The sequence below is a fragment of the Gavialis gangeticus genome, unplaced genomic scaffold, assembly GCF_001723915.1.
Source record: "Gavialis gangeticus isolate Ggan-Ray unplaced genomic scaffold, GavGan_comp1, whole genome shotgun sequence".
In the NCBI taxonomy this organism is placed as follows: Eukaryota; Metazoa; Chordata; order Crocodylia; family Gavialidae; genus Gavialis; species Gavialis gangeticus.
In genome coordinates, this window is record NW_017729032.1 from 183,042,238 (window position 1) to 183,057,779 (window position 15,542).

Genomic DNA, 15,542 nt, shown 5'->3' on the forward strand with positions numbered 1-15,542 from the left:
AGGGAAGTGGTGCTGGCCCCTACCCTGGGGGTCTTTAAGAAGAGGCTGGATGCCTACCTGGCTGGACTCATTTGAGTCCCGTTTTTGTTTTGGGGTTTTGTTGTTCTCCAGCCCTGGCGGGGGGTCGGGCTAGATGATCTACTAGGTCCCTTCCAACCCTAAATCTATGAAACTATGAAACTATGAATTTGGACTACTAAATGTAATTGGCAGAAAATATTTAAATTCTAAATTGGATTAGCAACACAAGCCAGAGAGTTCTGATAAATGCTTACAGATCAGGAAGGAAATGACCCAAGAAGAGCCACCATTAATATCAAGGTCACCTCTCTCGAATATAGATATTAATCAGAGAGAGAGTCTTTTCTTCAGGCCACAAAGCTAATCAGAACCCCTGACTTCAATAACTGATCTTGGCACTGGTTCCCTCTCTGTCTCATGGCAAGTCAATGAGGGCTAAGCTCTGCTTTGCTTGATGTCACTGGGACCATTAACTTGAGTAAAAAGCAAGAAAATATGTCCCTTAATCACTCTTCCAATCTATAAAATAGGGTAGTAATGCTAACATGCTCTCAGAGGATTATTTGAAAATTAGCTGATGTTTGTAAAGATCTTTGAAGATGAAGAGAGCTATTAAAGTGCTAAGTATTATTGACCAGGGGAAGGAACTGGAGGACAAAAGCACTTAATACCATCAATATCTACTGGCAATTATGAAGTTAAAAAGAATTCCTTGGTTTTGCCATATTACACCACTCCATCAACTTACCTTAGTACTTCCCCTGCACATCAGATCTAAGATTATGGTTCTTTCTTGTACTTTATGACCCATCTCTGAATTCAGACAATGTCACAATAATATAATGCCTCCCGTTTTGTATTCAGTGCTTTTTTGGTAGCTCCTTTATTCTCTTTTTTGTGTCAAAGTATTTTCTTGCTCAATCTTCTTGACTCTCTTGGTATCTCTGTCTAAATTCAAATCTTTAAAAACCCTGCTGCTTCAATAAAGATTTTGCCTCTCTCAATATATTTTATGTATTTTATCCTTCCAAGTCTTTTCTACAGTCTGCCTGTTTTCTTGGTTCAAGTTCTTTCAGTTAATTGCTTTCTTTTACTTTTCTATTTAGAAAAGCTCGTTAAAGAAGCTTTGTTAAATAAATGGATAATAAAACAATATATTGCTATCCTATGCTTAGACGTCCTTCAAGCAACTATCACTCAAACTGAAACAAATGCCATAAACAATTTTGAGGAAAAAAATAATGGAAGGATATTAGAAAGGCAGGAGTATTATGTCCTACATTTTAACTATTGTGAATAGTTCTCTGAAAACATCAGCTCAGTGTTCAATATCAGTCAAAAGGACAAACAGGATGTTAGGAATTATTAAGGGCATTGAAAACAAAACATGAAATATTTTTATGCTACTGCATAAGTCAGAAGTATACCCACTGAATACTAAATACAGTTCTGGGATGTCCATCTCTAAAGGGATACAATAGAAAAGAAAAGAAAAGATTGCAAAAAGGGCAACAAGGATGATAAAGAACAAGAAGAGAATTCTATACATGGAGAAAATATTAGGCTAAGACTTCTCAGTTTAGAGAAAAGATGACAGAGGGGAGATATGAGAAAGACATGTTATGTACAAGGTATATATTTATTTATATGAAATGTAATCTGTACCATGTGCTTTCTAATAATGACACAAAAATATCAAAGACACTCAGACTTAAAATTAAGATAACTGAATATTTATATTAAAAAGTTACCCAAGTTAAGATGATTGTTTTTTCTTATGAAAAAATGTTTGTAAATTCAAATGGAAGATTCCTCAAGTATTATTACAGTTTTGCATCTATTGACCAGCAATCTCATCATCTCATCTGAGTCACAGTAAAAGGTTACAAACATACAGATCAGTAATATAATTTGGACAGTGTGGATGAAAAAGATAGGGCTGTATTCCATGAAAGAAATATCATCAGTTTAGGTAAGTACAGTATTATATAACATATGCTTTAATTGTTTAGAATGTATATATACATTATACAATTTACACCCCCCCAATTTTTCTTTGTTTTTTAATACCATCACACACAGATCAGTCCAAAATGATGCTTACACTGGATCCTTTGCAATGTTTTCTCCTCACTGTTGTCAGGATTTGACTCTGTCCAAATTTATATTACTTCACTAACAGGGGTGTGGGCTCACTACCGTATCTTTAATAGCACTGAAGGTCTATTATTCCATAACAGAATGGGGACGAACCATGAGGATTCTGTGATTGCTTAAATGTTCCTGGAACATAATGGATGTGCACTAATGGCACTGAAGAATAAAATGTCAGGCTGCTTTTCAGAACTTTGAGAAACTTTATTTTTGTATGTTTTTTTCTGATTAATAAAACTCAAACATGTGCATAACTCTCCTCTGTTGACTGACTGCCAAAAAGATTGAAATAGAAAGGGAAGATCCGAGTTGTTGCTGAGGAAGCTGAGTGTGTGTCAAAAACTGGACTATCCACTGCAACATTAACAAGTTAAGTTTAGAAAAATAGCTATTCCTTTGTGCAAAGTAGGAAAAAGGACAAGACTGAGGTATGAATGTTTCAAGAGGCACATAACTGTTACAGGTAGTAATGAAGTCAATTATTAAAATACACTGAAATCAAAGGATCAAGTTTTAAAGAAATTAAGGATATATTTATTCAGGGGATAGGGGATGGATTATTTGTGTACCAGACTACCATAGTCAGCAAGAGCAAGTGTAACTGGTTAAATGTATACAGCAGTGGTGCTCAACCCACACTGCCATCACTCTCCTGCTACCACATTTCTGGATCTGAGGGGAGTGCCGTGGGCTGGATGACATGGCCCTAGATCCCAAATTGGGCCAGCCCACAGCCAGATCTGGGGCACGGAGCTGGTCCACAGATGCTGGATCTGGCCCACAGTTGGCCCTATGATGCTAATCCAACCCTTGAGCCTAGATGGATTGGGTTCCACTGGTGTAGACTGAGGCTGAGTATACACATTCAAATAACCTTCCAGGTTTGCTATCCAGGTACAGAAATTTACCCATAGCTGCATGTACAGACATTCAAATGCTGACATCCTCAAGAGTACAGAGCTTGCAGCTAGCAAGGGAAGGAGCTGTGTACACATCTAAGTATGTTCTGCAGCCTTCCTCAGTCTGCCTGGTGACAAATCACAGCTGCGCATAGGGCAGCCCTGGTTGGCTGACCCAGACTGCCCACAGTCAGCCTGCATTTCCCCACAGTACAATGCTGGGATTGCAAAGGGGCAGTGCTCTGGAGCACCAGAGTCCAGGAAATGACACACTTTCTTCCTGGGAGGGTGGGGGAGAAGCTGGAGGACCATGTTCTCTTCTGAGAGAAGCCACAGCATGTACAGCCATTTGCTATACAAAGAGAAACTTTTATCCCAAGAGAAACCCTATTGTTCCTAGGTTATTTTGATGCTAGACATTTTTACCCAGGGAGAAAAAACCTAAAACCCCTGTACACTCATGGTTTCTCTTGGAAGAGCAGCAATTCTTGCAGGAGAAACTGAGTATCCTCTGTACAATGCCTGAAACAAAGCATTTGTACTCTGCCAATGTCTCTTCACTAGACAGAAAAGGCCTCAAAAACATGCTACAAAACTAAAGTCATGCTACATTTTAAACAAACTAGATTTAACATAAATTACCAACTGAAAGCCAGATTGGTAGCAGAAATCATGACCTGAGAATGGGAGGAAAATATTATAACAAGGATTTAGCCCAAGATCATACATAAAAATTAGAACTAAAATTTATCAGGTTTTATTTCACATTCCTAGGGAAACGCCTGGCCATTCAGGGTTATCCTATGGCTAAGAGGGCACATTGACTGGACCAAGCATAAAAATATTCATACTTGGGTGTTGCAGGTGATGCAGATCTTTTGGACATGCCTGCAGGAGAATCTGATCTTCTCAGAGGGGAACCCAAGCCAGATGATGAAACAGGCGTTGTGGGTCGCTTCTCCTTCTTTATCTTTTCAGCCTAGAACAACAAATTCAGGTTCCTTTACTTAGCTTTTGTAATTAAGAGAAAAGTGTCAATATAAAGAATAAACAAAGGGAATATCAATAGATATGCACAAATGCACAAACAAAACTAAAGTCCTCTAAATCCCAGTGGTGTACGTAGGGCAGGGTACCCAGGGCAGCTGTCCTGGTCGCTGACTTGTGGGAGGGAAGGGACTGGAAAGAGATGGCTGCTGCTACACTGTAAGACTGCAGTCACAATCGCATGGTACCGCAGCAAGCAGAAGCTGCCCTGTGTGTGACAGCTGGCCCAGGTGCCTGGCTGAGTTGTTATGCCTCTGCCAGTACACAACTGAAGTGCCAGATCATTCTACCTTGAGCATAAACACTTATTTTTCACTTACACGTAGTATACAAAAGCTGTTAAACACTGCACATCATAAAGAAATACTAGTGGAGCAGCACGGTGGTATGCTACCCTGCAAGAGCTTCAGCAAGCAATGGAGAAACATTTCAAAATCCCTTTTAAACAACTGCTCTAGGACACGCTAGACCTATTTGTTATTACAAAATATGGGGCACTATGGGAAAGAATTCTTGAATGTCAGCACACCTTTTTAAAAACATGCTTAGCAATGTGTAGGCATGTATAAACTAAGTTATCTTATATTCTTTGTTTTCGCAGAAAATGCAAAATTACCAACAGCAAAATGTTAAATAAACTTATACCGACAGAGAAAAAGTGAAACTTGAACGGTGTAAATTAGAGATGCTGCTAATACATTAGGCAAGTTTCAGGAGTATGGGGAAAACTTGCCAAGCAACTAGGACAGCGAACAGATTTATAGACGGACACTATTTGCTACACACCCATTCCCAAAAATATTGACTTCATGAGACAATTCAGAGACAAAATATGTTTCAGAGTCAGAAATGTAGATACCCAGCACACAGAAACACCATTCCAAATAATGTTCCTTAATAGAAGCTACACACTGTTTCCTAGAAGGTATTAAAAACTTACAGCAGGGCAAATACAGTAGCAAATAGAGAGAAAGCTTTCTCTGCTTTAGCTGTCTTATAGAAGTTATGGCACACCAGTCTTTGGTAAATAAAAATGAAACAAGACAACTTAAATCAACTTAACCCCAAACCGAAATTAAAACCTATTCCAAACCCACCTGCGTAACTTCAGCTGCCGCTGCCCCTCTTGAGGCATCAGAAGCAGAAGCTGATGTCGCCTTCTTTTTTTCTGTGCTTCGGGTGGGGGAAGGCTTGTAGGGAGATTTTATAGGACTAGCTGGTGCTACACGAGGACAGATATGGAATACTAAAGAGTTATAGTACAATAGCAAGAGCAAAGGGGAACACAGACAGAAGAAGTAAGGAAAAGGAGAAAACAGCACAGCCTTAAGTTACAGCAACATTAGATGTGGCATATAACATTTTCCAAGGTTTGTTTCAAGAGATACCTAATTGCATTAACATACTAACTATACTTTTTGTATGGCCTCACATTTCCTAAAAATTCCTTTGCTAAATCATTTGTATGGTATCAAAAGCATTTTCAAAAAAGCCTCAACTCTAAACATCACTGTAACACCCAAACATATTTTCAATCATTTTAACGGAGTTTTGTGCTGTTTTTCTCTTCTGAAGAAAGCAAACCTCTTTTCACTCAGTATACTTTTAAAAGTGGGATACTCATATTTAGGTCATATTTCAATAAGCATTTCAAGAAAAGGGTAGTTTTCAAAGACAAAAGATAACATTTTCAAAAGCATCTAAGGGATGTAGACTTCTAGAAAAGACAAGTGCTAGATGCTTTTAAAATTTTTAGTTGGGTGTTCTAAAAGAATCTGTTGATACAAGACTTATCACATGCACAATTTTGTTCCTAAAAGTTGGTAGTTACTTGAATCTGAGTAGAGCTCACTGATTAAATGCACCAACTCTAGGTCTTTTTTATCTGCTTGGTATTTATTTGCTAAATAAATAAAAACAGCATTTTTCTGATATTGGTTGCTAAGCTACAAATATTTCAAAAACATGAAAAACTAGATCAACTACATGTACGTTTCATAATTAACACTGGGAAAAATCAACACCATTGGGACATAACTAACTTTGTTTAATCATGAAAGGACTGATCGTGGGATAATGTTACTGTGCATCATACATTTTAAAGGAACAGAACAAATTTTCCATAACCTCTGTTAGCCCAGTCTTATAAAATTAAACATTCTGTAATTTTAAAATTAAATATAATCAAAACGTTTTTTCTTTTTTCTGGACTCTTTTCCAGCAAGATGGCAACACTCTAGGGAATCTTGGGAAACTTCCTGTTTGCAGTATAAGGGATTTTTTTTTACTTTAGCTGTTATGAATAATTGCTCTAGAAAAAGTCTCAAAATGGGCACTGAAATGAAGACCCTAATTCCTGGGTATGCACAAAGAGACACTAAATCTCAGAAATGAAACACAGCATAGACTACATGAAAAAACAGTACCTAGTTCCATATTTACTAAGTTATTACAACTAAGGCAGTCTAAAGGCCACAATGCTAATTCTGAATGATGTCACTCTGCAAAGACAGAGAAACTGCTAAAACAACCACAAAATATTGAATTCTTACTCTTTAGTACCCCTTTACATCCTTTAACAATGTATAATTGTTTGTTTGACTGCCTGTTTGACATTAAGCATCAAGGTCCTCTTATTTTACTGGTAAATCACGGCAGGACCATGAACAGAAATCCTGTGCATTTCTGTTTTCTGTAATCTGAGCAGCAGCTTTCCTCCCTTCCAACTGGAGGGTGAGAGGAGGGTGGGCCCTAAGAGGATTCCAAGAATCAGCATTCTGCTGCTTCAGTTTAGAAGGAAAAGAGAACTGCAATCCAGGTTCCAGTCTGGCATGACGCACAGTCTATGTCCTTTAGAGAAAGATGGTGCAGCAAAGGGGGGGGTGTTGGGGGAGGGGGGATGAGGGTTTGGATGTAAATAAGCAAAGAACAAATCAAGAAATGATCTCTATATTTCTTCTCTACAGATTATTAAAACCACAAAACTACATAAAAAGCCATGAAATTAGAAGCACTGATTCTGTTTCATCTTAGCAGCACATTCTAAATTTACAGTAGCAACCATGACCTCATTCTGTGCTGGCCTTCCTTTTGTATCTTTCTGAACAATAAATCAAGGTTTTTCATAGATCAAAAACACTGCATACTGCAGCTTCCAAAATACAATACTGTTTAATGTAGAAACAAGCAAAAAGACAACATTTAATGAATGTCTTTAAATGCCAAAAGGAAAAAGTTGAGGGCATTTTTTCCTTTGTTTGCTTTGTTATAAACTATTGTCTCTTTATATTAATATCAGAGGTATAAAAGATGAGTACCCTTAAGCCATGCAGTGGGGGACTAAGAGATGACAAAGGTTTTTTTACCATGGTACAGTTTTGTCTTGAAAAGTGAGTATTTTCTTTTGCAGATAGTGTATTTACAAAAACTTTCCCTGATTCTGCAAACATTTATTCAGAAGTGTCTTTAAAGATGGGATTACTCACATGCATAAAGTTAATCACATGCAAGTATTAGCAAGAACAGAACCAACATTACTTGACATGGGCTTGACATTATAACATACAGAAGAGGACAGTTAATGACATCACTAATATTTAATCCCTTAAAAAAGAAGGAAGTTCATTACTAGAAGTAGCATTCTCTACTCCGTCTAGTTTGTTTTTCTTTTTTTGAAGTATACCCTAGTATTTATAAAAACTTTTATCATCTGCTCCTTTAAAAAACAGAAGTGATTGCACAGTAAATAACAACTGAAACCTCGATAAAACTCAATAGGAATGAAACATATTTTGAATGCTAATCTTTATTTTGGATACTGTTTGTCTGAAGAAAATTAAGAGACAATATTAATGTGCTAATATAGCACTTCTATCCTTTCCTCTAATAACTGAGCCATTTGGGTGCAGAACTAAAGATACTTTATGAATTGTTCCATTAGGCTTGCATTTTTCAACAATTATTTCAATTATTTAAAAAACCCAGAACAACAGACATGTAAATATTTTTTAACCTTGTGACACATTTTACCAGAAGTGGATAGTAAAATTATAATAAAAAATGAGTTGATTTAAGAAGTAACATAAGTGTAGCTAAACAGAACTTAACAATTTCAAAATGCACTTTTTTTTTTCTTTTACCTGAGTCACTGTACTGCTCAGAGAGCATTAGTGTGCTTCTGCTTCTGGCTAAAGAAGAGTGTGTAGGAGTCAAGAGTCGAGAAACAATAAAATTTTCCATTGGACTAAGGTGCATGCGGTGAGCTGAAGGATGGGAGCAAATAAAATAAATTTAACATGCAAAAAGAAATTAAACAAAAAACAATTACAAAAATGATAAATAAAACCTTTAAAATGATAAAATGAAACAAAGAAAAAATATAATACTTGTAATCCAAAAATATTTTAAAAGAATTTAATTCTCAAGTTGGTTTTGGGGTTCTTTATCATTTTAAGCCACCTAAATTATCTTCCAACCTGTACAGCAAACATAGTAGGTTATGGCTATTCTTCATAGGCAAAATATTTCAGTTCTGCAAAATGGTTGCTTTCATGACTCAGCATGAAGAAAAGCTTTGCCCAACAGAATAAATAGATGAGATACTGGCTCGACAGTGCAGCCGCTGAGGTGTATGCAAATAATACTGTAAAATATTTAACACACTCAAAGTGTCACTGTTCTATAAATCTCACTTCACACAATATGCCCTCCCTCCTGTCCTCTTCATAAGTATAAGCTAAGGCCCTGGACACACATGCTTACATATGTGTAAAACAGGAGCTGATATGCTGTATAGTTCTATACAAGTCCAGCAATGAATATCCCAGGAAAAATCAAGGGCAAAACAACACCAGCATACATTACATCAGGGTATTTGTCATGTGTCCACAATTTATTTCAGAGCAGCCATTTTGCTCCCTTGCCACCTTGGCTAAGGACAGAAGTTAGACATAAACCAGTAAGAGATCGGAAACTGGTTTAAACCTGTAACAGAACAGAAGTTCAGTGCACATAAACCGCTTTCAAAATGGCCAAAACCAGTTTAAGATAAACCCAGTTGGATGTAGTATCAGACTTAACTGATTTAGGCCAAACTGGTTTATGAAACTTCTGTCCCAGATCCCTTCCTGGTTCAAGTTAACTCACAGCCCCCCAGCACACCCAGGCTATGCTGTCTGTTATGCACCCCTCTACTCCTTTCCTGCTTGTATCTATCAGCCCACAGGGATGCAGGGGAACAGATATCCTAAACCCCCCTACCCAGGGTCTACACAGTACATGGAGAGTGGGGGAGGGAAAGCCCCTCAAGTGGACGATTTTGGACCCCTGCAACCCGCCCCCTTCCCAGCTGCTGATTGTTTCAGCTACTGCCACAGGAGGGAGGGAGAAGTCCTCCTGGCCAGATGCCTGCCCATGCAGCCCAGCACCAGAGAGCCCCTGCCTTGTCAGGCTTCCTCCCACCCCAGCCCAGGATCCCCCAGCCTGGGGCAGCCCCAGGGAGCTGAGGGCAATTCTTCTCCTCCCCAGTCCTAGGGCTGCTTGCCTGAGCTGCTACGAGTCTGCAGGGATAGCTTGGGGCAGCCTTAGGAAGCAGAGGGAAATTCTCCTGCTCCTCCACACCCAGTTTTGCTTGAGCTGCTGAGAATCTGAGGCAAAAAACTTATTGCAGGGGAGTGGAAGAATTCCTCTTTCTCCCTCCTCTGAAAGCCACTGAAGCAATCAGCAGCTGGGAAGGGGCAGGGGGGGAATTCCCCTTAGCTCCCCAGGGCTGCCCAGCGGGGGAACCCAGGCTGGAGGAAACACCCTGAGGGAGAGGCTCCCCCAGTGGTGGGCCAGCACCCCATGGGGGACAGCAGGCGGTTGGGGGCATGTACTGGGGAGCCAACTGGGGACACTTGGGTAGGTTGGCAGTGGCCAGCAGACTGGAAGACATGTTCTAGTGCCCCGCACCTACTGACCTGGGTCAGTGCAGGCCTCCCCTTGCCTTTCCCAACTGAAAACTGAACACTAGTTCAACTGGTTATCAGGTCAAGCTACGTAGTTTAGAAGAAGTTCCCTAGATTGAATCAATTCTGCCTTGGGCTTTTTGACTGTCTGTACTTAGCCCCTGGGGTAATGTGCTGTAATAATGCCTACTATATGCAGCTACCCCAAAAGAGCTGGGTGTCTGTTTCCACCAGATCTCAGTATAATTTACACATCAGTATACAAAATTAATGTCAATTATGCCACTGTAGAAATGCTGTGTGTCCAGTACTCTAAGACTACAGAATTTTATAAGTATAACCTGAAGATACACATTTATAGAGCCATCTATTGCAATAACTTCTCAATCATAGAGTCCTTTAATAAATATGCATCTAAAACTGAAGAACATTCAAAAGTCCTTTCTTACTTCAGTCACTATATTCTAACCCCTGTATTTTAAACAGCAGTAGCTCAGAGAAGGACAAATCCTCAGTCCTTTATGGTCATTATCCACTAATCCTGCAAGATGATTATCTTCTGCTGAACTTCTCATGGATTAGGCTTGAAGTCTAGTTAAAGGACTTTAGAACTCTGGACACGAGTGAAGATGTCCAACAGGCTCATATCATATTTTTGCCAATACCACAAAGTAGCACATACCTGTTCATTACTTAAAATTGTTTCTTAACATGGCTAAAACATCACAAACCAAACATTTTTGGCTTGTAGTCTGCCTGTAGTCAAGCCATGCTCCTTTTTATGTGCCAACAAGGAAAACAGCCAGTGAAAAATACAATACCTGAGTCTTACTGGTTGAATTATTACTGATGCATTTACAATGCTGAAGCCTAATACTTCAGTGTGAGTTCTCCCATCTCAAATAACTAATGCACACCCTTTAACTAATCCAGCATTTTTCTCTGTCCTGCCACTTCTGTCCAATGCCCATAATTTAGCCAAACTCATTACCAAAGGCCCAGAAGGATTCATAGGGCATATCCTCCTCCATGACAAAGATTTACATTAGCAGTTCAGCATTTACTTCCATACCTGGGGTCTGCAACCTGGTAACATTGTCCTAGATGGGCAAGAAACTTATTTCATGTACTTAATATCACTGGATCTGTTATTAATTGTTAGCTTGCCACATCAATAACTTCTGACTCGATTCCTGCAAAAGCCACAAAACAGCTACAAATACATCTATGGACAGGAGAGTGCGCTTTAAATATGGAAGGAGAGCTGATGCTCATAAGAGACCATAAGCAGCATATTCACTTGCCTCTGTCAGGGGAATGTGTTATTGCCGCTGTGGAGGAGGAGAGTCGCTTACTGATTGGTGACTCCATTTGCTTTGGCAGATTCATTGTAGAAGCTGAAAGTTTGTCACATGCTGCAGAGAGACGCAGTGAAGATATTTATATTGACACCACAGTGTGGAAAACTCCCAAAATTAACCTCTCCTTTTGTAGTCACGGACCTTGTCACTAATCTGGAGCACTAAATATTGCATAAAAGATAATCCTATTCTGACTGCTGTAGTAGTAGCACTCAGTGAGATGCAGATTGGGGTAGAATTTTTCTCCTTGTGCTTTTAACATTCCGATGTTACAATACCCTGCATTCTGTAGTGCCAGAAGCTAGTCATTTCATAGTAAGTCCAAATGAATAAAGTTGTAGCAAGGGTGTGTAACACCTACACACCAATCACACAAGCAGCATGAACTTATGCCCAATTAATGTTGCAGTGAACTCCCAATATGCACTGCTTTTTGTGCAATAGTCAGAAGTCACAAGCATAGTGAATAGTTTAGAGATTTCATTTTGTTTACTTTATTTTGTTTCTCCTAATAGAAAAAAAAAATCAAACTAGAAACTCATATAAATGGTTCCAATCCTGCAGTCCTTAGGTAATATTCCCAGTTATTTCATTGGAACTTGCCTGAAGGAGACTTGCAAGATTTAACTCTGTCTACTTAGTAAGCAATACAATTCCTTAAGTTCCTTTTTTTTAAAAGGTAGATACAAAGTTTGCTCCAAGAACATGCGTGTCCAAATCTTTTATTTATTCATAAATTATTGCTTGGTATAAACATTTGCCAATGGATGCATGAAAATAGTTTTGTAAGTATACATGCCTGTCTTTACAGGCACCATCATTGTGCCCATCTTGAGGGGTGGGGAGAATGTTACTAAATAGATTGGCTTGGTGAGGTTTTCAAAATATCAGGTAAACTTGGGGATAAAAATGTAGGAAAAACACAAGAAACAAAATATTATGCCAACGCATCACTACTCTAAGAGCGTAACATCTCATTTCACAGACCTTTAAAAAAAATTCTGATCTAACATACAGAAGAAAAATCAAATACATTCAAGACACTCTCAGTGTGAGAGTTTGTAACCGCTATTAATATGAAAAGAAACTATTCAACATCCTGAAACAACAAGGCTCTTTAAACAGATTTTATTAGTTTTAAAAAATTGGGGGAGGGGCAATATAAAGAGAGATACTGGGAAACATAGGTATGTTAAGATTACTTGTAGCACATTTTATTTACATGTATTGTATAGTTGAAATGTTTATATATAATAGAACCTATACCCCAGTAGGTCTCTTCTGCACAAGCAATTTGAAAGTTATGCACACAAGAACTACAAAAACATGTATCTGTTTTTAATTTCACAAATAAGTTCACAAATATGTGAATTTACTGAGTAATTAGAAGGCCACAGTTAGTGATCAAATTATGAAATGTCTCCATTGTGCTGAAATGCAAGGCATGCACTGCTTCACTATGACAAAATTAAAAGAAAAAGACAATTGGTCCACATCTCTAACAATAATGCTGTAGAATACCAGACTGAAATAATAAGAAAAAACAGTGGTTAGGAAGGACAAGATCAGTGGATGGATTAAAGTGATTAGAACAATTAAACGAGACACTATGGTACTGTGATTCTCTGAAATACCATTGTAGGAATCAGCAGCAGCAGTAGAGGTCACAGGGTCTGGAGGAAGGGTGTTGGCAACTAAACCTAGAGGGGGTGGGGTATTTTCTGATTCACCTACACAGCAGAAAAAAATCAGAGCAGAGAGGTGAAAGAAATTACCTAATAGGTTAAAAACATGTTTAAGCTATAAATAAAAAGGTGCCTTTCTAGAAGTGTAAGAATTGCTTTCATCATGCTGCAAGTACATTTATTTTCTAATTATTATATGATGTACCATGAAATATACTGTGAAATACACCCATATCATTTTTATTTTAGCAAAAAATATTACATATATTTACACTCTGTTTAGAAGACAGCAGCAGAAATATTTTCATCATCTAAACACAAGATTTTTTGTTTTTTATTTTTTTAATAGAAAACAATGTATTAAAAACCTTGAAATTTTAAATGAACATAAATGATTTAAACATAAAACATGCTTTTTGAAACAAAAAGCAGTACATGGTTCTGAAATAATTTGCTTTGAAGCCAAAACAAAAAAGCAGTAACTAAAAACGTGGAAAAATCCATTTGGAACTGTAAATGCTGCATAATCATCTAGAAAACCCTGTGAGCTATTAGAGATGCCAAAACCAAAAATAGATCATTTTTTGCAAAATCTTCAACAGCTCTCAGCCCCCCTGGTGATTATTTAATTTGCTAAATATATATTTTTTATAATTATTTTTGCATTTTATTTTTTTGCCATCCTCAAGACAGTTTCTGATTGCACTATTAAAATGACCTGCATTCACAAACTTAGGAGTGATCTTTCTTCCCAAGAGATATCATAGACAGGAAACCTGGTAAGTGATTACAAAGCATTTATTCATGCAACTTGTCAACAGCCCATACAATCTCACTGTACCAATTAAAAGTACCTTTCTTCTATTTTTAAATTGTATGCATTTTGCACTTCAAGATCTGCAATGCAGACAGCCTGTTACACTCACCATCTCTCCCTGAGCCTGCAGCCAGTGCTCCTCCCCACGACCATCGCTTCTGTTTCTGTTCCAGCTGCTGACTACGTTCAAGAGAACGACGCATCATAGCTTCTAAACGTTCCTGGTTGCAGAAAAAGAGAAATAAAATCCAAACTGGTTCACCTGTGCTTTTGCAATCAATGCTAAAAATAAACGTTGCTTGCTGCCGCACATACGATGATTACAGGAACCTGTTACCAGTGAAAGAAAAAGGACAGAATAAAGAAGATATCAGTATGTCTACCTACCTCTAGATAAGTGTATCCTTTGTCTGCAGCCTTCTGAGGTCACAACAGAGGCCTAAGTAAATAACACAAGTTGCATCACTGCCTAGCATCTGCTCCCACTGGAGAGGCTGCTGCTGTGCTCTGGACTCAATTTGTGTAAGAATAATGCTCGACAAGCATTAACTCTTTCTTGTCTATGCAGACTTCAGGTTTTTTTCCTTCCAAAGTAGAGCTAAACTGCTGCAATGACACTGGCTCCTCCTAGCCGCACAGATAAATGATCAGTTCAAACACGAAGCTGGTTGCGTTGCAGAATGACTGATTTATTTCTAAAACAAGTCCCTGTTTCCACCACCACATCCTCTACATATTAGACATTTAAGAGTGAAGAGCAATGCTTATCCTATCCTGAGTTCCTGTTCAATTTAGAGATAGAAGAGGCAAGAATATTTGTGGGTGGTATCTTTCAAGTTGGTCCAATAAAAGATAATCACTCACAAAAATTCTTGCTTCTCACTTTTTTCCTGGACCACCACAGCTACATCATCACCTCAAAACAACCAGTTTAGATACATGCATCATTAACCATATCCTTCCTCCTCCTTGCTTTGGACCGCCTGCCACTCGACTCTCCCACCCATTCCTCTTTTCTCTCTCATTTTTTGTCCCTCTGAAAACCCTACCTCAATTTTAAATGTGACATAATTAGACATGACCTTCATTTCCCATTCCTTTGGCCTTCCAGCCTCACCTTAAACCTTGACAAATCTTTTGTATGCTTCAGCAGCCACCTTTTTCCTATGGTGGTCTCTCTATACTTTACTGATTGAGCATTAGGGTTTTATTGACTTTCTTCAAGATGGATACCCATCCTCTAATCCTTCTGCCCACCCCAATCCCCAGCATTCTAGTGCTAGTGGCCTTCCATGGCCATAAACTGCTTCCCACACACCTTACTCCCCTTTTCCAAACTGTCTACCAACATCCTTGGCAATTCCATAGATTCACAGAAGTAGGGTCGGAAGGGACCTTGTAGATCTTCTAGTCCGACCCCCCGCCATGGGCAGGAGAGAAAACCAGGCTCAAATGACCCCAGCCAGGTAGATGTCAAGCCTCCTCTTAAAGACTCCCAGGGTAGAAGCCATCACCACTTCCCTTGGAAGTTGGTTCAGGATCCTAGCCGACCTAACTGTGAAGTAGTGCCTTCGGATGTCTAGTCTAAAACTACTCTCTAACAACATGTGGCT

At 38.6% G+C, this 15,542-nt stretch overlaps 1 protein-coding gene across 1 annotated transcript in view; it reads right to left on the reverse strand.

Annotated features, from left to right (window-relative positions):
* Positions 1-15,542, reverse strand: part of MAP7D2 (MAP7 domain containing 2) — a 194,876-nt gene that overhangs the window by 35,132 nt on the left and 144,202 nt on the right. The window contains exons 5-10 of the mRNA XM_019523860.1: positions 14,039-14,150; positions 13,062-13,157; positions 11,371-11,481; positions 8,261-8,383; positions 5,219-5,367; positions 3,926-4,053 (exon numbers count right to left, since the gene is read on the reverse strand). Of these exons, the coding sequence (XP_019379405.1) occupies positions 3,926-4,053; positions 5,219-5,367; positions 8,261-8,383; positions 11,371-11,481; positions 13,062-13,157; positions 14,039-14,150 (719 nt within the window). The remainder of the gene's footprint in view (positions 1-3,925; positions 4,054-5,218; positions 5,368-8,260; positions 8,384-11,370; positions 11,482-13,061; positions 13,158-14,038; positions 14,151-15,542) is intronic.